General features: G+C 37.4%; 1 protein-coding gene across 6 annotated transcripts in view; it reads left to right on the top strand.

Annotated features, from left to right (window-relative positions):
- The window catches only part of KIF2A (kinesin family member 2A), an 86,684-nt gene that overhangs the window by 33,045 nt on the left and 31,719 nt on the right, over nucleotides 1-21,920 (top strand). For 4 of the 6 annotated variants that reach the window (XM_066242546.1, XM_066242564.1, XM_066242581.1 and 1 more), the window contains 5 exons: nucleotides 16,248-16,342; nucleotides 16,716-16,835; nucleotides 18,855-18,909; nucleotides 20,032-20,154; nucleotides 20,725-20,825. In XM_066242546.1, the coding sequence (XP_066098643.1) occupies nucleotides 16,248-16,342; nucleotides 16,716-16,835; nucleotides 18,855-18,909; nucleotides 20,032-20,154; nucleotides 20,725-20,825 (494 nt within the window). The remainder of the gene's footprint in view (nucleotides 1-16,247; nucleotides 16,343-16,715; nucleotides 16,836-18,854; nucleotides 18,910-20,031; nucleotides 20,155-20,724; nucleotides 20,826-21,920) is intronic. The other 2 variants (XM_066242556.1, XM_066242588.1) reach the window with 1 other exon arrangement.

Genomic DNA, 21,920 nt, shown 5'->3' with positions numbered 1-21,920 from the left:
TTACACAAAGCCACTTATCTGGGGCATAAATGGGATTCCTCATAAGAGTGCACCACCCCACATCATGCAAAGGTTGTTATGGTGAAAAGCTTAGTGTTGAGAAGATCTTAGTATTAAAAGGGTGTGAAAGGCTTAGTCTTAAAACTAAGCCTTAGGAGTGGTTCTCAAAGTGTATGCCAGGGCTTACTGGTGTTCCCTAGATTTCCAGGTGCACCCTATGGTTTTGCAGAGAAATATGTGCCTGTTGGGTACCAAAAACCAACAGGGTTTTTGGAGTTTAGATTTTTAGGGGACAGAGGTGTGGGGAATTGGCTGTAAGCTGACAGTCTGCCCAACCCCCCACCTCACTTGCCTGATTAGGTTGCAAAAGGCTCTTAAGCTGTGGTGCTGGATTGTTTACACTACCCCCCATGTTCCCTGGAAAGACTGGAGGCAAGTTTCTTCTATCCTTTGTTTGGTGTAAAGTTAAGATGATATGTATGGTGGGGGTTTTCTGCACTCAACACAATTAAGAGTAAAAAGAGAGGAATTCTTCAATGCATTGACGAGGAAATGAGAGTTTGCCTTTCAAATATATGCCCAAACATTGAAGAAATCACTAGGACACATCAGGGTCATGTTTCTCATGAACACAAGAATATAAAAACTTAACACATTCGTGCTGGGACCTGCCGAATTTACTAAATCTTACTAAGAATGTATCTATATATATAAAAAGATAACTTTTTGTCATTTTTTTAAAATTTAACCCCTTTTTTTTACGAATTCTAAAAAGCCTAACTCAAAAAATGTAACATAAGGCCTGACCTGTGGTGGCGCAGTGGATAAAGCATCAACCTGGAAACACTGAAGTTGCTGGTTCAAAACCCTGGCTTGCCTGGTCAAGGCACATATGGGAGTTGATGCTTCCTGATCCTCCCCCCTTCTCTCTCTCCCCCCCCTAAAATGAATAAATTTTAAAAAATGTAACATAAAAATGTTTTTTAATGTCAGAATAAACTTAATTTTGTTGTATTTATTTTGTTTAATTACCATAAAGGCATGCTTGGACTTTATATTTTTTCTTTAATATTTGACTTAATTATTATAACATATTTCTCCGAAATTTGTATATAGTGTGCCTACAATTATTTGTAGGGTTTTAAATGCGCACCAACTTCAAAAAGTTTGAGAACCATTGCCTTAGGCTATAAGGATCTTGCCTGCTTACAGCCTGTCTCCCACATCCCATGCAAACTATAAGTGAGCAAACATATATATCACATTTACAAACTTATTTGACCTACAGGGATGAAAGAGACTTTGCTTGGGGCAATGGACCCATGATGCATTGTGCAGATGATGTTTCATTGGGTGTCACACCTGAACCTGTACTTCAATAAATTCAATTTAAACAATAAATTAAAAAAGAATTATATCTTTTTTAAATTATTTTTTTATTTTTCACTTATAGTTGACCTAGAATATAATATTAATTTCATGTGTATAATCCTGTGATTAGACTTTATATAATTTACTAAGTGGTTCCTAAGTCTTATACCCATCTCACACCATACATAGTTATTACAGTATTATTAACTATTTTCCCTACGCTTTTAAAACTTTTAACATTCATCCCCATGACTATTCTATAACAACTCATTTGTACTTCTTAATCTCTTTACCTTTTTCACCCATCACCCCAACACCCCCTTCCATCTGGCAGCTGACATAATGTTCTCTGTATATGAGACTGTTTCTGTTCTGTGTTCCTTTATTTTTTAGATTCAATTGTTGATAGGTAGTTATGCCATTTTATTGTTCACATTTTTTATCTTTATTTTTTCTTCTTCTTAAAGAAGACCCTTCAACCTTTCATATAATATTGTCTTGGCGATAATGAACTCCTTTGGCTTTTTCACGTCTGGGAATCTCTTTATATGTCCTTCAATTTTAAATGATAGCTTTTCAGGGTTGTGTGTCGTTTTCATCACTTTGAATATTTCTTGCTACTCATTTTTCTCTGCAAAGTTTCCATTAAGAAATCAGTTGACAGTCTTGTAGGAGCTTCTTTAAGGTAACTTAACTGCTTTTCCTCTTGATGCTTTTAAGATTCTCTCTTTGTTTTTTAACATTTGCATTTTAATTATGATGTGTCATGTGGGCCTCTTTGGGTTCATCTTGTTTGGGGCTCTCTGTGCTTCATGGACTTGTGTGTCTTTTTCTTCTCCTTTTGGCACCCCCATGATGCAAATATTGGTATGCCTGATGTTTCAGAGGTTCCTTACACTATATCCATTCTTTTTTTTTTCTTTTTGCTGTTCTGATTGGATGTTTTTGCTTCCTTATATTTCAAAGCACTGATTCGATTCTTGACTGCATTGTTGATTTCCTGTAAATTATTCTTCATTTATGACTTTTTAAAAATGATTTCTATGTCCTTTTTTATACATATTATTCAAGTTCTTTCTAAGTTTTTTGATCATCCTTATAATCATTGGTTTGCACTCTGTTATTTAGTAGTTTGCTTGCCTTCATTTTGTTTAGTTCTTTTTCTGGAGATTTCTCCTGTTCTTTATGTGGGGCATGTTTCTTTGTCTCTGGTATTTACTGCTTCCCTGCATTTGTTTCTGTGTATGAGATAACTGCGATTTTTCTCAGCCTTGGTAGAGTGGCCTGTGTAGTAGGTGTTCTATAGGGCCCCATGGCACAGTCTCCCAAGTTCCTCGAGCTGGGCACTCTAGGTGCACCCTTGTTTGGATTGTGTGCACTGTCCTGTTGTAGTTGAGCCTTGTTTGCTGTTGGTGTCACTTGGAGTGATTGAGCCCCACCCCAGTTTGATCAGCTTTGAGGCCAGGCTATGGCTTCAGTGGAGGAGCCACTGTGTAGAGGTCAGCCCTATGTACCAAGACTTGCTTCAGTGGGGCTTTAGTGTTAACTGAGTCACTCGTGGAGGTGGTAGGGTTTTACTCCTGTGTGATCTGAAGCTGTCTACTGGGTGCACTGGCTCTGGACCTCCCAGGAATCAAACCCGGGATTTCCACACGCCGGGCCAACTCTACCGCTGAGCCAATTGGCCTGGGCTGGCTGATGTGGTTTTAAGATAATTTATCAAACTACATATGGTGTCAAGTGGGTACCACTTATCAGGGGGAATCACTTCATAAGTTATATAAATGTCTAACCGTTGTGCTGTACACCTAGAATTAGTACAAAAGAATATTGGATGCCAACTGTAATTGAAAAAAAGTAAAATTAAAATTAAGGAACGTTAATAGATTGAGAGTCTCTCTGGTAGGAACTGACTTGGAAGAAAGTGCTTTTAGAGATACCTGTTTACTAACTATTTGGACTGGTATAAGTATTTTACCCTCTGGAAATAACATTTTTCTGCCAAGTACTTGTTCTGAATGTGTTATTTTATAATTCAGAGTAAATTTACATCTTTGTTCTTCTGAGAATGGATATTGATAAGTGCTTTTCCTTAGTCTCAGTTTGTGAAGATAAAAAAGGAAAAAGCTAGATTTTTATTACTTTTTTTTTTAAAAAAGAGCTTTTCAAATTATGCAGTGGTATTCTGATTGAAAATTAAGTTACTAGAGCCTCTCCTGTGGTGGCACAGTGGATAAAGCATCAACCTGGAATGCTAAGGTCGCTGGTTCGAAACCCTGGGCTTGCCTGGCACTGGTTAAGGCACGTATGGGACTTGATGCTTCCTGCTCCTTCTCCCATCTCTTTCCCTCTCTGTCTGTCTTTCTCTTTCTCTTCTCTAAAATGAATAAAAAAAAAATTTTTTTTTAAAAGAAAATTAAGTTGCTAGAGGTTTTATCAAGAATAGATATACTTGCTTGACCAGGCAGTGGTGCAGTGAATAAATAGAGTGTCAGTATACAGAGGACCCACGTTCAAAATCCTGAGGTCACCGCTTGAGCACAGGCTCACCAGCTTGAGCGCAGGGTCACTAGTTTGAGCCCAAAGGTCACTGACTTGAAGCCCAAGGTCGCTGGCTTGAGCAAGGGTTCACTTGCTCTGCTAGCCCCCAGTCAAGGCACATATGAGAAAGCAATCAGTGAACAACTAAGGACACTAAGGAGCCACAGTGAAGAATCGATGGCTTCTCATCTCTCTCCCTTCCTCAGAGGCGGATTTAACGGTGAGTGTACCAGACGCACACCCTGGACCCCGACTTCTGAAGGGCCCCACAAAACCCCAACTTGACACTCTTTTCTAATGACACCAAGTTTGGTTTCATATGTGCAATTTGAATATTAATAGTACGTAGTAATTTTTATTTATTTAAAAATGTGATTAACATGTATTTTTATTTTCCCTGTCTCTCTCTCTTTTTTAAAGGGGCTCATTATTTTCTTCTGCACTCAGGGCCTCAACCAACCTTAATCTGCCCCTGCCCTTCCTGTTTGTCCCTGTCTGTTCCTTTCTCTTTCTCTCTCGGACACACACACACACACACACACACACACAAAGAAATAGATATATTTAACCCTGGCTGGGTAGCTCAGTTGATTAGAGTGTCATCCCGACAGGCAGAGGTTTTGGCTCAGCTCCGCATTCAGGGCATATACAAGAATCAACCAGTGACAGCATGAATAAGTGGAACAACAAATCAGTGTTTATCTCTCTCTCTCTCTGCCTTTGTTTCTTTTTAAAAATCAATAAATAAAAATTTAAAAAGAATAGATATACTTGAGAACTATGTATTTTAATTTGCTAGCATATAAACTTGTGTTTTTTTTTTATTAGTTTTCATTACATGGTCTTAGACATGTGAATGATCAGTGACTTAGTAGTTTTTTCAGTGACTTACTAATATTAAATAGTATTTACTCTTAGGTAATTATTTTATAAAGCATTATAAAATGCTTTAAAATGCTTTTAAAGTCATCTTTTAAAATTTATTAAACTTTAAACAAAAACAGATTTTAATAACTTTGAATGATTTGGAAATTACCATTATCAACAATCTCAGAATTCAAGTTCTGTTTTTACTAATTGTTTTATTTTAGTATTATTCATACAAGATTTGTTTTTGAAATTTTTATTAAAGTCTTACTATTTTAGAAGCATGGAAAGAAAATTTTATAGAAACAGTTTAAGAGGAACTGATAAAATGTTTACTTTGGGGGGAAGATTTGTCACGTATATACTCATGTATACTTCAACTATAGAGTAATTAGAAATAGGAAAAAGCATAGAGTTTGTAATTCTACGTATGTAAAAAACAGCAGTAACTTTTTAAAAAAACATCATGGGTCTGAAAAGCATTGTTGCTTTTTCTTATTTTTTTAATGTTTCACCATCATATCCTTTTAATAAAATACATATATTAGTATTTTAAATATTCAGACTTTTAAATACTCATAATGATATTTTATTAGTATTCTTGGCAGTTTAATTGTGGCTCTTCTACATTGGCAACCAAATTATACTTTATATGCTAGACAAGGTTTATGCCAGCCTAATTGGTTGCTGGCAAAGCTTAGCCTCACAGCTGCTGTGAATTCAGCTCTGAACTAGGAAACATATAATAGGATCCTGTTTTCAAAGACCAAAAGGCGATTGTCAGCATGTAAAACTTGTTTTTTGACAGCTCAGTAAATATATGAGATTTATGGCAAATTAAATAGCACTAATAGCAATCTTAAGTAACTATCGTAATTTAAAGGTTAGAAAGTCCGGAAATATAAAATTCGTGTATGTATTATTTTTGTTCATTGGAGCAGAGGTAGCTTGAATTCACGTTTGTTCTTTTGTTCAGTCACTTGTCAGTTTTTTATTTTTAAACAGTTATTTGTCTTACTAACATAATAAAAATTTGCAATCTGAACTATATTATCTTTAGATTTTACCTAGTAAAAAGTTGAGAAATTATGTAAATACATTTCATAAAGTGCCTTTGAAATAAAGGTTATAATTTCAAAACATTACATCTTTATATGATTTTTTAAAATTATCATGACATCTAAATTTAGGGTAAAATTTGTATTTCTCTTACGTTGAACCATATTGTAATGTGGGTAGCCGAGGCCAGGCAGGTTCACACTGGATTCGGGCAGACAGTAGAGAAACTGTGGAGCCAGAAAGCATTGGGCCATTCCTTTTAATAAAGTCTCACAACGGCGGATAAGCACATGGCAGGGGAAACCGCCTCTCAGGCAAACAGCAAAATGGCCCCTCACAGTGGTGGGCAGGCAATCAGAACATGTGCAATCTCCCTGAGCGTAAGCACCCATAGCTTTATATAGGCCGTATACACATGTGCCTCTGCCACGTGCTCACGCACTGATCATGTAAAGGGCTTGCAGCCGGTAAACCAGTGAACAAGCCTAACATAGCTCCTCGCCTCACATATAAAATTGCCATTTTGGAGGTTAAAATGGTCAAATAGACTGTGATTTTTTTTTCATAGAATTACTGTGGTTCTCATATGATTTAATTATATTTAAAAGTCTATATTCAACAGCAGAAATCTGTGAGTATCCTGTTTTTAAACAGTACAGTCATCACCCACTAAGGTCATCATCTGTTCCTGAAAGTCAGATGTGTGTGAAAGTGCCACACATACCTGTTTGCCTTTATTTTTAATGGGAAAAAACTGCAGTGTTAATTATCCCAAAGGCCATACCTGTAACGCTGGTGGCCAAGGCCAGGCAGGTTCACATTAGATTCGGGCAGACGGTAGAGAAACTGTAGAGCCAGAGAGGGTCGAGTCATACCCATTTACTGGAGGGGCTCGCAAGGATAGGTGAGCAAATAAACAACAAAAGGAAAGAGCTAATAAAGGAAAATCTACTAATGTGGCAGTAACTAGAAAAGTTATATATGTGTGTACTCTATATTTCTCATTATGTATTCCAGGGAAATTCTTGCATATTTGTATCAGTTCACATGATAAAAATGCCTATAGCTCCATTGTTGCAAATAGCAAAAAAAAATAACAAATATCCATCAGCAGAAGAATAAATTTTGGCATATTCATATGTACTGAAAATGAGTGAACTATGGTTATATATAACAACATAAATGTATCTTTGAAAAATATAATGTTGAGCACGTCTTAAAATAATATCATTTCATTATACATAGTTTAAAAATAGGCAAATTGTTTAGATTTTTGTGTATGTCACATTTATAAGTGGTAAAACTAAAAAGAAAGCCACAGTATGATAACCTCAAATAACAAGATAGTGGTAGACCTTTCTGGTGGAGTGGAACAAGGGAGGAAGGGAGATATTCACTTTAAGAAGGGGACATGGGGTTTCAAAGATACTATAGTATTTCCTATTTTTTGGACAGAGAGAGGGTCAGAGAGAGAGAGACAGACAGACAGGAAAGGAGAGAGATGAGAATCATCAATTCTTTTTTTTCCATGTTAGTATAGATTTTAATTATCTCTTTAAAACTCCCTTTACACATGGATGACAGGTGAATTTCATATAGCATAGAACAAACTGAGCATGGTTTAACCAAGTGAATGATTCTCTTTTCTTCTCTTGGAAACCAGTAACATTCAATGAATTGCCACCATTAATAGAGAATAAATTAGAATCAAATTAGAATACTTTCATTAGAGTGGGTACATTACTATCTCTCCTGGATATTTTTTTTAATAAATAAATTTTTATTAAATTTAATGGGGTGACATCAATAAATCAGGGTACATATATTCAAAGAAAACATGTTCAGGTTATCTTGTCATTCAGTTCTGTTGCATACCCATCACCCAAAGTCAGATTGTCCTCCGTCACCTTCTATCTAGTTTTCTTTGTGCCCCTCCCCCTCCCCGTTCCCCCTCCCTTCTCCCTGTAACCACCACACTCTTGTCCATGACTCTTAGTCTCGTTTTTATGTCCCGCCAATGTATGGAATCCTGCAGTTCTTGTTTTTTTCTGATTTACTTATTTCACTCCGTATAATGTTATCAAGATCCCACCATTTTGTTGTAAGTGATTCGATGTCATCATCTTATGGCTGAATAGTATACCATGGTGTATATGTGCCACATCTTCTTTATACAGTCTTCTATTTTTTTTTACAGTGATTAAAGCCTTTAAGCAGACTCTTGGCCAACACAGCAAGAATCCATAAAAGAATAGTGTCCTTAACATGTTCACCAAGTCCAAGTTGGCCCCAACACCATGCCAAATCCCTGAAAAATGCAACCCAACCCCAGTTTAGTCCGTTAGGAGCTGTCACAAGGAGCAGGAGTCCGGGAAAAGTCCGCATGGCACTGGAATTGTTGTCACCATTCTATACTTTGCAGCTCACGTCCAAGTCCCAATGACTGCTGCTTCTAGCTGGTAATGATTCAGGTAGACTGGAAGAGCCATCTGCAGCATGTGTGGAGATGGAGCTTCTGTTCTCCTCTGCCTGGAGAGATGAGACCAGGTTGCTTTTCCCTGGAGCTCTGCGACTGTGGCTTGATAAAGAGAACCTTGGGATACACTAAGTTCCTGCCATGCGAGTCTCTCCCGGCTGCCCTTAGCTCCGGGGAGCTGGGCAGCCCTCTCCGCGTTTCCGCTTTTCCTACCAGTCTCGGTTTGGCTTCTTCAGTGTTCCTTGGTTGAAGAGTTCTCTTAGTTTAGTCCAAAGTTGGTTTTTCCAGATGATAGTTCTTAAAATTATTTTGTAATCTACTTTGGTTCTGGGAGGTGGATGTTGGTACGTCTGCCTACTCCAGCGCCATCTTGTCTTCTGAGCATCAATTCTTTGTTGCAGCTCTTATGTGCCTTGATGGCAACAGAATGAGTGACTCCTTACTCAAGTCAGTGACCCTGGGCTTCAAGCCAGCATCCATGTGGTCATGGCTATGATTCTGCGCTCAAGCCAGCAACCCTCGCTCATGCTGGTGAGCCTGTGCTCAAGCCTGATGAGCCTGCATTCAAGCTGTCAACCTCAGAGTTTCGAACCTGGGTCCTCTGCATCCCAATCCGATGCTATATCCACTGCGCCACCGCCTGGTGAGGCCTTAATCTGGCTAGTGGTGAATATACAGGTGTTTGCTCTATTTTTTTTTTAACGTAGAAGTATTTATTATATAATTCACAATAAATAGGTAATCAGAGAGTCGAAGGGCAGTGTTAGTGAGGATGAAGTGCAGTAATTTTCTCAAAAACAGAAAAATGGGGTGGTATTTAGAGGGCCAGATGGGAATATTGACTCAGATTCTAGGAAAAGATATTTTTAATCCTGATTTTGTCTCTGAGCTGTAATTCTATATCTGTAGTTATCTTAATACCCATGCACGATTCTTATTAACCACTGAGACTTAGGATAAAGCATCTTGTTGTTCTGCCACTAGTATCATTTTCCCAGTCATGCAGTCTCAGAGCCCTATACTTACAGACTGGTCTTACCTGGTGGATCAGCTGCTTTTGACCCTGCTACTTGTGGCTGAAGGCTTTTTGAGTGCCTGCATTGGTAATTGAAGTTGTGGAGGTATCAAATGTTGAGAAGATTGCTGATACTGTATGTTATCTCCTTGATGTTCTTTATCCTCTTTATTGCTAATTTCTCTAGGCTGTTTTTTGGAGGTTGAGGTCCCTGAGAAATTATGACCTATATATAGTCCTAATACAGATTTTGTCCCTCTGGTTTGTCTTTTCTCACACAGCTAGTTATCAGTATATTTTGTCACTCCTTCCTCCTTAGGAAAATTGAGATATTGTGGTAGGTGCTTAAAATGGTGGTGTTGGTCTTGCCTTTTGGAACATGCACACTCTTTCGTCCATTCTTGTTATGGTAAGTCTGTTGGTAATCGCATGAAACCCCTATCTGTACTCCTTTCTTCAACAACTTCAAACACAGCCTCTCCATTTCCTGCTGCAAGTTATTCTTTATGGTAGTCTGGTGTTCAAACACATACATCTTCTTTGGGATCATTTCTTATTGATGAAATTATATTAGTGTCTTTCATTAAACCACTTCACTTTCCCCCAAACCTTTGTTGCAGTAATCTCATCCCCACTAGTGGGTGTTACTGTTGTAAGATTGCCAGAGGTGGTGGGGTGGGAGGAGACGGGCTTCTGGAAATCAGCCTCATTTTTCATGTTGTGGAAATGGTGATAAAAATGGGGCTTGATGCAAGCGGTAGTAGCTCCTACTAGATAGTGACAGTGACCAACAGGGCAGCTCATGTCTCTCTACGGTCCACTCTCCACTTCTTCTACCAGTTAGTCTTTCTCTTTTATATCTTGTGACAGCCACAAAGATGCACTTTGGATCTTTCTTTAAGAAAGAACTTCAGCCTGACCAGGCAGTAGCACAGTCCAATAGAGCATTGGACTGGGACGTGCAGGACCCAGGTTCAGCACCCTGAAGTCACCAGCTAGAGCACGGGTTCATCTAACTTAAGCACAGGCTCACCAGGTTAAGCTTGGGATCGCTGGCGTGAGCATGGGATCATAGACATGACCCCATGGTCATTGGCTTGAGCCCAAAAGTTGCTGGCTTGAGCAAGGGGTCATTCACTCTGCTGTAGCCCCCTGGTTAAGGCACATATGAGAAAGCAATCAACAAACAACTAAGATGCCACAATGAAGAATTGATGCTTCTCATCTCTCTCCCTTGAAGTCATTCCCTATCTGTCCCTCACTCTGTCTCTGTCAAAAAAGAAAAAGAAAAGAACCTCAGCTCCAAGGAGTGCATTTGGCTGACATCCTTCAGCTGTTAGTACCTACAGTATCCATAGCTTTTGAGTTGAGACCTTGCTTTTCCTAGGAACCTATAGCCAGTGACTGAGCAAGGTGTGAGTACTAGGATATTTTTATTTTGGCTCAGTGTGGGACTCCCAATCAGCAGTCTGCTGTGGAACTCCCTGCTGATTGTCCAAGATTGTCATGTCTGCTTCAAGATCTGAGGCTTTCTCTGCTCAATCTCATATTTATATCTATTGGTAGTTGCATGGAAACCCCTATCTGTACTCTTCAACAACCTCATATCCCGTCTTCACATGTTTCAGACTCATATCTTGATCTGAAAGTTAGTTGTCCATGTCCAGTTCTGTTTCCTTCTTCTTTTAACTTTTACTATAAACCTCTTGTCTTCCTGTCTCAACATCTGCTTCTGAGGACCCAACTGTTATATAGCACTTCTACTGGTTATTTACCTAATTTCTGCCAAATCAAATTGCATTGAGTATTACCTAATTTTTTAAGCTCTCTTTTTGAATCCTCCCAGTATTATTATTATTTTTTGTATTTTTCCGAAGCTGGAAACGGGGAGAGACAGTCAGACAGACTCCCGCATGCGCCCGACGGGTATCCACCCGGCACACCCACCAGGGGGCAACGCTCTGCCCACCAGGGGGCGATGCTCTGCCCCTCCAGGGCGTCGCTCTGTTGCGACCAGAGCCACTCTAGCGCCTGGGGCAGAGGCCAAGGAGCCATCCCCAGCGCCCGGGCCATCTTTGCTCCAATGGAGCCTTGGCTGCAGGAGGGGAAGAGAGAGACAGAGAGGAAGGAGAGGGGAGGGGTGGAGAAGCAGATGGGCGCCTCTCCTGTGTGCCCTGGCCAGGAATTGAACCCGGGACTTCTGCACGCCAGGCCGACGCTCTACCACTGAGCCAACCGGCCAGGGCCCTCCCAGTATTTTTTAACCCATCATTTCCCTCCACCCCCAACACATGCCTCTCTTTTAATATCTATTTGCCTCAGTAAATGGCACTAGTATTACCTCAGTTGCTTTTATATTTGTCTTTTACATAAAAGTTCTTGACCCATCAAACATTTTGAGGGGAGATGTAGGGAGTATTGTGAAATGGGGATCAAGCAGTAAAATGGAGAATTACCAGTCAGGAATGAAGGAGATCACAGAGGTTAATAAGTGGTCAGATCATGAAGACAACTGGAAGAACTTTGGTTTTTTTTAGGGGGGGGGGTATATTTTTCTGAAGCTGGAAATGGGGATAGACAGTCAGACAGACTCCCACATGCACCCGACCGGGATCCACCCGGCACGCCCACCAGGGGGCGACACTCTGCCCCTCCGGGTCATCGCTATGTCGCGACCAGAGCCACTCTAGCGCCTGGGGCAGAGGCCAAGGAGCCATCCCCAGCGCCTGGGCCATCTTTGCTCCAGGGAAGCCTCGCTGCGGGAGGGGAAGATAGAGACAGGAAGGAGAGGGGGAGGGGTGGAGAAGCAGATGGGTGCCTGTCCTGTGTGCCCTGGCCGGGAATCGAACCCAGGACTTCTGCACGCCAGGCCGACGCTCTACCACTGAGCCAACTGGCTAGGGCAAGAACTTCGGTTTTTAATTTTTTGTGAAATGGGGAGCCACTGGAACGTTTTGAGCAAGGAGTGTAATATAAAATGACTTAGTTTTTAGCAGAAATGTCTAGGCTGTTCTTTGTAGAATAGACAGAAGGGCAGATAGAGTGGAAGCCAGGAGACTGACTAGTTGGGAGAGAATTGCAATAATCTGGATCAAGACATTGGTGGCTTGCACCAACATGGTTGCAGTGGAATTATTAAGAAGTGATTCATTATCTGGGGGTAAGACTTGGGCATCATCATTTTATTTTGTAAAAGCTCCCTAGGAGTTTCTGATTTACGATGAGGGTTAAGAATCTATGCTACAGTTCATAAATTTTTACGGGGTGTTTGCAGTTTAAGCCACATGCACTTCTTCATCAGCCTAATGCAGGAGAGTAGAGAAGTGTAATAATAATAAGCAACTTTTGCAGCTGAACAAGGTTAAAATCTGCTAATCAGCTACTTATGAGCTTCAGTTTTCTCAAGTTTTCTCATTTTATTTATTTATTTTTTAAGTGAGAGGAGGGGAGATAGTGAGACAGACTGCTGCATGAACCTCAACTGGGATCCTCCCAGCAACGCCTGTCTTGGACCAATGGTCAAATCAACCTAGCTATTTTAAGTGCCTGAGGCTAACACTTGGACTAATTGAGCTATCCTCAGTGCCTGGGGCTGATGCTCAAACTCAGGGGTCCCCAAACTTTTTACACAGGGGGCCAGTTCACTGTTCCTCAGACCGTTGGAGGGCCAGACTGTAAAAAAAACTATGAACAAATTCCTATGCACACTGCACATATCTTATTTTAAAGTAGAAAAACAAAACGGGAACAAATACAATATTTAAAATAAAGAACAAGTAAATTAAAATCAACAAACTGACCAGTATTTCAATGGGAACTATGCTCCTCTCACTGACCACCAATGAAAGAGGTGCCCCTTTCGGAAGTGCAACAGGGGGCCGGATAAATGGCCTCAGGGGGCCGTATGCGGCCTGCAGGCCATAGTTTGGGGACCCCTGCTCAAACCAGTTGAGCCACTGACTGGTGGGGGTGGAGAGGGGGAGACAAACAGATAGTCACTTCCCATGTATGCCCTGATGGGGGATGGAACCTGGGACGTCCGCACACCAGGCTGACACTATCCACGAGCTAGTGGGCCAGGGCCAGTTTTCTCATTTTAAAAATGGAGATAACTACTTCATAGGAATATTGATTACATCTAATCAACCAACGTACATTACATGAGCTAGTCCCTAACATACATGCTTAGAAATTAAGCTTTAAAGAAAGATCTGGCCTAACAGATTGGTAAAAAATACTAAATTAATAATTAATTTCCATGATGATGGGAAAGTAAATGGAGGGCAATTTTGGGATGTCGGTTTTAATTTCTTTGACTTATTAATTATGCTTGTAGAAATTTAATTTATTCATGCCTTTGTATAGATATTCAATGAAACATCTTTTAATAGTAAAGAGTTGGAAACAATTTAAAATACTCTTAATAAAGGAATAATTAAATTGTAATACATTTTTATAGAATGCTGAGCCCAAAGGTTGCTGGCTTGAGCAAGGGGTCACTCACTCTGCTGTAGCCCCCTGGTCAAGGCATATATGAGAAAGCATATGTGCTTTAAATTATTAGGTCAACTGTCATTGAAAGATTGCCAGTATATATTTTAGTTTTTAAAAAAGCATCAATATATGACTTGAAAGTACTTATATCTTCAATAGTTGAATTTTTGAAACAAGATTATATTCATTTGTTCAGATTTTTATATAAGCCTATATAGAAAAGATATTGATTGATAATTTCATATATATTAATACTTTTAAAATTATTAGTGTTTGTGGGTTTTGTGTTTTTTTTTCAAGTAGGAAACTGATATTTCCTTTATTGCTTATTCTATTACATGATATATGCTGGAAATATTTGTGCTTAGTTTTCTACAGTAGACTAAGGAGAGCATTTGGATAACATTGTTAAAGTTGTTCATTATATACACTTAAATACTATGAATCATCTTAGTTTATGAAGAGTTAAAAGAAATAGAAGATGAATCCCATGCCTTTGTGTTCTCTACCTGCTCATTGAGTCAGGGAAGAGTTTTATAAAAACTTACTGCATTTTAGTGTTTGTGTTTTTTTAAGATATTGTATGCTTTATTTTAATAATATTATATGTACTATATGTCAGGGTTTTTTAAAGATACTTAAAGAATTATAAATTTTCCTAAGATAAATTATAGATGCCCCAAGGACTTTATTTAGGGAATACATGTGAAAATTCTATGTTAGCATTTTATTAGATAATATTAAAGATGTAGCTATGTAACAAATAGTTTCTATCCTTACTTGATCAAATGGGTGGGTAAAGTGAAAACAGATGAAATAAGTACAATGTGTGTGTGTGTGTGTGTATGCGCGCACGCGCGTGCAGTTGATCCTTGAACAACACACACAAAATTTTCTTATACGTATATTTTTTACACTAAATACTTGCGCTGTTTTCAATCTGCAGATGTTGGTATCCAAAGTCAGGGAAGCAATACTATATAGGTACTGAGGTACAATTAAGTTCCTGGGAAACCAAAGTTATATTCAGATTTTTCAACTGTCTTGGGGTGAAGGGGTCGACATCCCTAAACCCTGCATTGTTCAAGGGTCACCTGTATAAACACACACACGTACACATACACACAACCTTTTGATCGCTTCCAGGAGTTTGTCCAAAAGAAATAATCTAACCAGTGCATAATGGCAAGTGTGCAATATTTTCATTGCAGTGTTTATAATAGTAAAAAATTACACATAACCTAAGTGATCATCATAGCTATTAAGTAAGAAACAATAGAAATAAAAAAAGAAACAATGGAATATTATGTAATAATTAAATAATTTATAGTTATTAAAAGATAAGATGCACAACCTATTAAGAGGAACAACAAGTTTAATACATTAAATTTAATATTCTCTTTTTAGATAGGAAAAACTGGAGTCAACAGAGAAAGTAAGAAGTAGAATGGATTAGTAGAATGGATAGGCAATATGTAGAAAAAGAACACTTTAGATTAGCATTTCCCAACCTTTTTGGACTCTGATTCTGTTTTTTAATAATTGTATATTAATATCATTATTTTGTATAAAATGATAATGATTTTTAAGTAAAAAGTATTTTATGTCAGTGTTATTAAAAATTGCTTTAAGAGTTTTTGTTTTAGTTCAAGAGAATCATTGTTGGTTTATAGTAAGGAAACTAATTGTAACTAATTAACAGTATAAATTTCAGGTTTTCTACACATGATGTAACCATTTATCCTGTATACTGAAAATAAACTTTAAGATAAATCTAATTATTTGAGTTTCTGGTCTTGACAAGTAACAAATTGATTTGCAACGAAGTTGATTCCCTATTCCTGAGCATCTATGGGAAATGCCTTGTAGGAAGAGCAATATGATAGTCTTTTATTTATTTATTTATTTATTTATTTATTTATTTATTTATTTAGTATTTTTCTGAAGCTGGAAACGAGGAGAGACAGTCAGACAGACTCCCGCATGCGCCCGACCGGGATCCACCCGGCACTCCCACCAGGGGGCGACGCTCTGCCCACCAGGGGGCGATGCTTTGCCCCTCCGGGGCGTCACTCTGCTGAGACCAGAGCCACTCCAGCGCCTGGGGCAGAGGCCAAGGAGCCATCCCCAGCGCCCGGGCCATCTTTGCTCCAATGGAGCCTTGGTTGCAGGAGGGGAAGAGAGAGACAGAGAGGAAGGAGGGGGTGGGGGTGGAGAAGCAAATGGGTGCTTCTCCTATGTGCCCTGGCTGGGAATCGAACCCGGGTCCCCCGCACGCCAGGCCGACGTTCTACCGCTGAGCCAACTGGCCAGGGCTGCAATATGATAGTCTTAATAGTTTTGTAAATGATAAAATTTTATTTGACAGTGTTAGGCGTTCCGTAATTCATGACATTTAAAAATGTATATTTTATTCCTGCTTAGGCCGAATACATCAAGCAATGGTAACATCTTTAAATGAAGATAATGAAAGTGTAACTGTTGAATGGATAGAAAATGGAGATACAAAAGGCAAAGAGGTAAGATCACTGAATTGAATCTTATTTCTAGTCCTGCAATTAAGTTTTTGAATTAAAACAAAAGTATATAATTTTTATATAGTGCATGCATTGTTCCGTAGAAAAGCTTTCAAATGATTAAAAAATTTCACTCAAAGGAAAGTAGATTTCACCTGCATATCTTCTGTGATTGGACATATAATCAAGACCACAAAATGCAATCTTAAGAGAAATTCTTTAAATCTATATGGGTTATAATTCTAAGTAATCTAGTTTTTGAAGCAATACTATTCATTAGGCTAAAATTATTTAACATTTATTCTCTGTAAATTTATTTGGAAAATAACTTAATTTTCAAAACATACTCTAAAAATTCATGCGGTATTTAAAACAGATTGACTTGGAGAGCATCTTTTCACTTAACCCTGACCTTGTACCTGATGAAGAAATTGAACCCAGTCCAGAAACACCTCCACCTCCAACATCCTCAGCCAAAGTAAACAAAATTGTAAAGGTTAGTGATAAAAATTCAGAGTGTGTGTGTGTGTGTGTGTGCGCGCGCGCGCGCGCGCGTGCGTGCGTATATTATGGTTTGGAATTAGCAGGCTATAGGAGTATGTTTTAAGTACTAGTTTATTTTGTTAAAAAAAACTTAATTCTTTCTGCTATTCACATGTGTGAATAGCACACACATTCTTTCAAGGATTGAGGTTGTCTAATTCACAATTATGACAATTATTAAAAAAAAATCCTAGAATTCTTTGCCTGGTTAGGATTTTTTCTAAGACTGGAGCTTCTCAGGAGATAATGGGTCAAAGGGGTTTCCTTGTCAGTGTTTGTTGAATGAATACAAATGACTTTGATAATTAAAGAATGACTTAATCATTCGTGATAAATTCCCACTCCAATTGTCTTTTGAAATAGTAATTCTGCTAATTTTAAATTTATTAAAGAAAGGTCGGAAGTGACAGTATAGTTATTATAAATACTTCTGTTACTATCTATGTACTATCTGGGAATTAACTTGAAAACCCTCCTCCTACATCTTCCCTAATGGTTTTATCTTTATAAAAATAAAAGCCAAATTAATTTCATCATTTTAAAATATAATTTACTATCATTGCTATTGAAACTTCTCACTTTAAAGTTTTATATCAAAGTACAACTCTTTTAAAACTAGGTAGCCACTCAGAGTTGTTGAATCCACAATTTTTATGTGTTCAATTCAACAGGCATTTGTTGATTTTCACCATTGTTGAACATCAAAATGATGAATATGACATGATTTTAACCCTATAGGAACTCACTATCTTGCAAGGAAGACACACGTAGAACTTAATAATACCAACAAAACCTGCTTTTTAAACCATGCATATGAGCCTGACTGTTGGTGGTACAGTGGATAGAATGTCAACCAGGAATGCTGAGGTTCCAGATTTAAAATCTGACCTTGACAGTTTAAGTGCAGGGTCATCAACATGATCCCAAGGTGCTGGCTTGGCACGTATAAGGAGCAATCAATGAACAACTAAAATGAAGAAACTATGAGATGCTCCTCATCTCTCTCCTCCCTCTCTTTCCCTTCCTGTCTATCCCTCTCTCAAAAAACAAAACAAATACAACAAAAAGAACACATGCATATGGACATAAGGCAGATTTACAGGTCATACTATTTCAGATATTGAGAGTCACTGCTTAGAAGTCCTTAGCTACCACTTGTAAATGGACTTTCATGTTTGGCTTCATAACCTGAAGGATTTTTATAGTTCATACTGCTGGGTATATCATTAGCAACATTTGCAGTGCATTCGAATCACCTAGAAAAAATTGTAAAATACTGATTCCTAGGTCTGCTTCCAGAGATTGTGGATTTTATCTAAAGAAAGGCTCTATCATCAATACCTTTTTAATAGTACTCATCTGATTTGAATGTGCAGTTAGCATTGAGAACCACTGCCTTATTTGCCTTATTTGGCATCTTTTCTCAGGTAAATAAAATGAAGTCTTGGTAGATAAATAATTGGACCAACAATTTGCCGCCCTAGTCTATGCAGTCTTTGAAAGTCTATGAAATTCTAAGAGTACAGCTGACAGTGTGCATCTCATAGTATTTTGATGTTTCAGTTTAATAATGGGCTTTAAGTTGTCTAAAATTAGTATTTTATTAATTGCGCCCTGATATTCAAAGCTGAAATGTGTTGCATAGTTATGGCAAGATAGCATGAGGATTAAAAGTGCACACTTCAGTGAAAAGTTTTGAACCTCTCTTTGCTTTAGTTTTCTTATCTATGAAAATGGAATTAGCAATAATAACAAACTTCATAGAGTTGTTGTGAAGATTAAATGAATAATACATGTAAAATCCTTAGAGCAGTGCCTGATTCATTATTTCTGAATATTTTGGCAGTCAGAGAATACTCATAAAGAAACTTGAATATTAATAGTAGTAATTCAGTAGAAGATTATAATTTTTTGCCATTTAGTTTTACATAGAATAATGAGAGAAAGTAAAATGCACATTTCTTTTTTATAGAATCGACGAACTGTGGCTTCTATTAAGAATGACCCCCCTCCAAGAGATAATAGAGGTAAAGTAAAAATTTATTAATTTTCCCTATTGGTCCTGACAAGTTAAATCAAAAATAAATATTACTCTTGCTATTATTATTTATTTAAATTTTACATGGCTAATTTTAAGAAAGCTATATCCTTTTGATTTCCTAATACAATAATGTCGGTAATTTAAAAAATGATTTATAAAGGCATGTGATGAATATGATACTCCATGATATATGCAATTTTTGATTCATCCCTTTACCCAGTATTCCGATTTGAGGAGAGTGTTATGATAAAGAAGAATGGGGAATTAGTTAATTTCACAAGGGTAAATTTAGTTATCAGGACATTTTATATAATTTTATGGCTAACAAGCTTCCAAAAACTTTGGAAGTCAACTAAAAAAATTTGAACAGGCATAGATTTCAGTTAATTGCAGATCTTCCATGTAATTTCAGTTGGGAGATGTGATCTAAAGCGTAGTTAATTTCTTCTTTACTCTTCAGCAGTTCAGAATGGTACTTTCTACTAGCGCTGTCTCACTGTATATGTGTATGGATCATAGGTATTAGAGGAGAGATGGAAGTAGAGGGAAAGTCCTGTACTTAACACACTGTCCTTGGAGTCTTGTTAAAATTTATATTTCTTTGTAAAATGTAATATTTATAGTGAATTTTTATAAATCCACAGTAGGAAATTCTCTGCTTAATATTTGCTTATCTGAGGAGCAAGGAAATGGATTTGGAATATAGGGAGGGTTAAAGGACAAAGGTTTTTGCTTTCTATAGTTCTAAATTATGTGAAGTTTGCAAAATGATACTGTATTTAAAATTTATATTTGTACACTTATATTTTTTAAATGATTTTTAAAAATTAAGTTTGACTTTGGTTTTGTATAAATTATTCATATTGAGTTTTGTAGTTAAGACTACATTGGTGGCATCTAAGTCTGCACATATTATGCCAAAAATCTCTTAGCTGATCAGATTATTAAACATTATTATATATTCTGTTTATGCATGCATAAGTAGAAAACCTGGCAATTTGCTAATGCAACTTTTAAGTATCAGTTCTTTTGGATACCCTTGTTCCTTTTAGCAAGGCTCACCTTTACTAATTGTCTTCTGGATTTAAAATTTTTGTTTTACTTACAGTGGTTGGTTCTGCACGTGCACGGCCTAGTCAGCTTCCTGAACAGTCTTCTTCTGCACAACAGAATGGTAGTGTTTCAGATATATCTCCAGTTCAAGCTGCAAAAAAGGAATTTGGACCCCCTTGTATGTAAATCATGTATCAAGGATTCAGTCATTTTAGGCATACATGTATTCTCTCTTGGTCATCTTTCTTAGTCCCCGAATGGTAAACAGTCTAATTAGAAACTTGATTGCAGATTTCATTTTACCACTGTGCAAAGTTATTATTTTTATTGTTAGTTTAGTCTATTAATTGGGTTTTTAAATGTATAGTTTAGAAACAAAAAATTTTTTTACTCTAAAATTATAAATATTTCAGTTGCTTTGAATTTAAAAGCTGGCCAGATGATAATTTGACAGACTTTATAGAAGAAGTTCTTATGCTTCTTGCTTCAAAGATCTGTGATTCTAAACCAGGAGATGACATGTATCACTATGTTAGAGTCATTTTTCTTGACTCTTATTTGTATATTGTCCTGTTCCTAGTTTTGTTAGAGCAGCTCATTAAGTAAAGTTCACATAGTTGTTGTAGTCATGCTTTGTCACTGTGTACTTTCTTTTGGTTATGTGGTGAAATTATACGTAAAATTTTGTGTATAAGTACAATATTCTAAAAAGTAAACTATACTTCTACAGTTCATCTTTTTCTTTCAGCACGTAGAAAATCTAATTGTGTGAAAGAAGTAGAAAAATTACAAGAAAAACGAGAAAAAAGGAGACTACAACAGCAAGAGCTTAGAGAAAAAAGAGCCCAGGTTTGTTACAGAAACATATTTTGTTTTTGCAGCAACTATAGATTAGACAGTGTGTCAGTGAAAGAGACTCATATAAGAAAAAGTAAATAAGCTCTGATTGGGTAACTTAGTTGGTCAGAGTATTGTTTGGAAGTACAGAGGTTACCGGTTTGATCCCTGGTCAGGGCACATTACAGGAACAGATTGATATTCCTGTATCTCTCCCTTTCTCTTTCTTCCTCTCTCTAAAATCAATAAAATAAACATTTTAAAAAAGAAAAATAACTGAGGTGTTCATTTAAAGATTTCAATATTGTTCTTAAATTGATATTGAGTAATAATATTTATTTATTTATTTATTTATTTTACAGAGAGAGAGTCAGAGGGTTAGATAGGGACAGATAGACAGGAACGGAGAGAGATGAGAAGCATCAATCATTAGTTTTTCATTGCAACATCTTAGTAGTTCATTGATTGCTTTCTCATATGTGCCTTGACCATGGGGCTACAGCAGACCGAGTAACCCCTTGCTCAAGCCAGTGACCTTGGGTCCAAGCTGGTGAGCTTTACTCAAACAAGATGAGCCCAGGCTCAAGCTGGCGACCTCAGGGTCTCGAACCTGGGTCCTTCCGCATCCAAGTCTGGTGCTCTATTCACTGCGCCACTGCCTGTTCAGGCCTGAGGAGTAATATAAATTCTTGTGAAAATAAGTTGTAACAGATTTTACTGCATATATTTTTCATGTTTCAGTGTGTATATGTTAATTTTAAAGTTTATTTCATTTTGAATAATATGTTATAGAATTCTAATAAAAGGATAGGATTTTATTCTATTATGAGAATAGGATTTTGACTTTTTAAAAATATCTAAAATACATTTAGAAGGATATTAAGTTAAAGTACATGATTATGTTATAAATTTTAGTATTTTCCATGGTTAGTAAAAAGTCAACATAACAAATAAATTGAAAGTTGGGAAATTCCTTGTGTTTTATTTATACTAGATATTGAGAGTATATCTGTGTTGTGCCCCTCTCCTATTCCATGTTGATGGTAGCAAAACTGTTGATTAGCATTGGAAAAATTGTATAGAGAACTGGTCTTTTATCTCTTTGCA

The sequence above is a fragment of the Saccopteryx bilineata genome, chromosome 1 (genome assembly GCF_036850765.1).
Source record: "Saccopteryx bilineata isolate mSacBil1 chromosome 1, mSacBil1_pri_phased_curated, whole genome shotgun sequence".
In the NCBI taxonomy this organism is placed as follows: domain Eukaryota; kingdom Metazoa; phylum Chordata; class Mammalia; order Chiroptera; family Emballonuridae; genus Saccopteryx; species Saccopteryx bilineata.
Note: the sequence above shows the minus strand (reverse complement) of the source record. Positions and strands in the feature narration are given on the sequence as shown.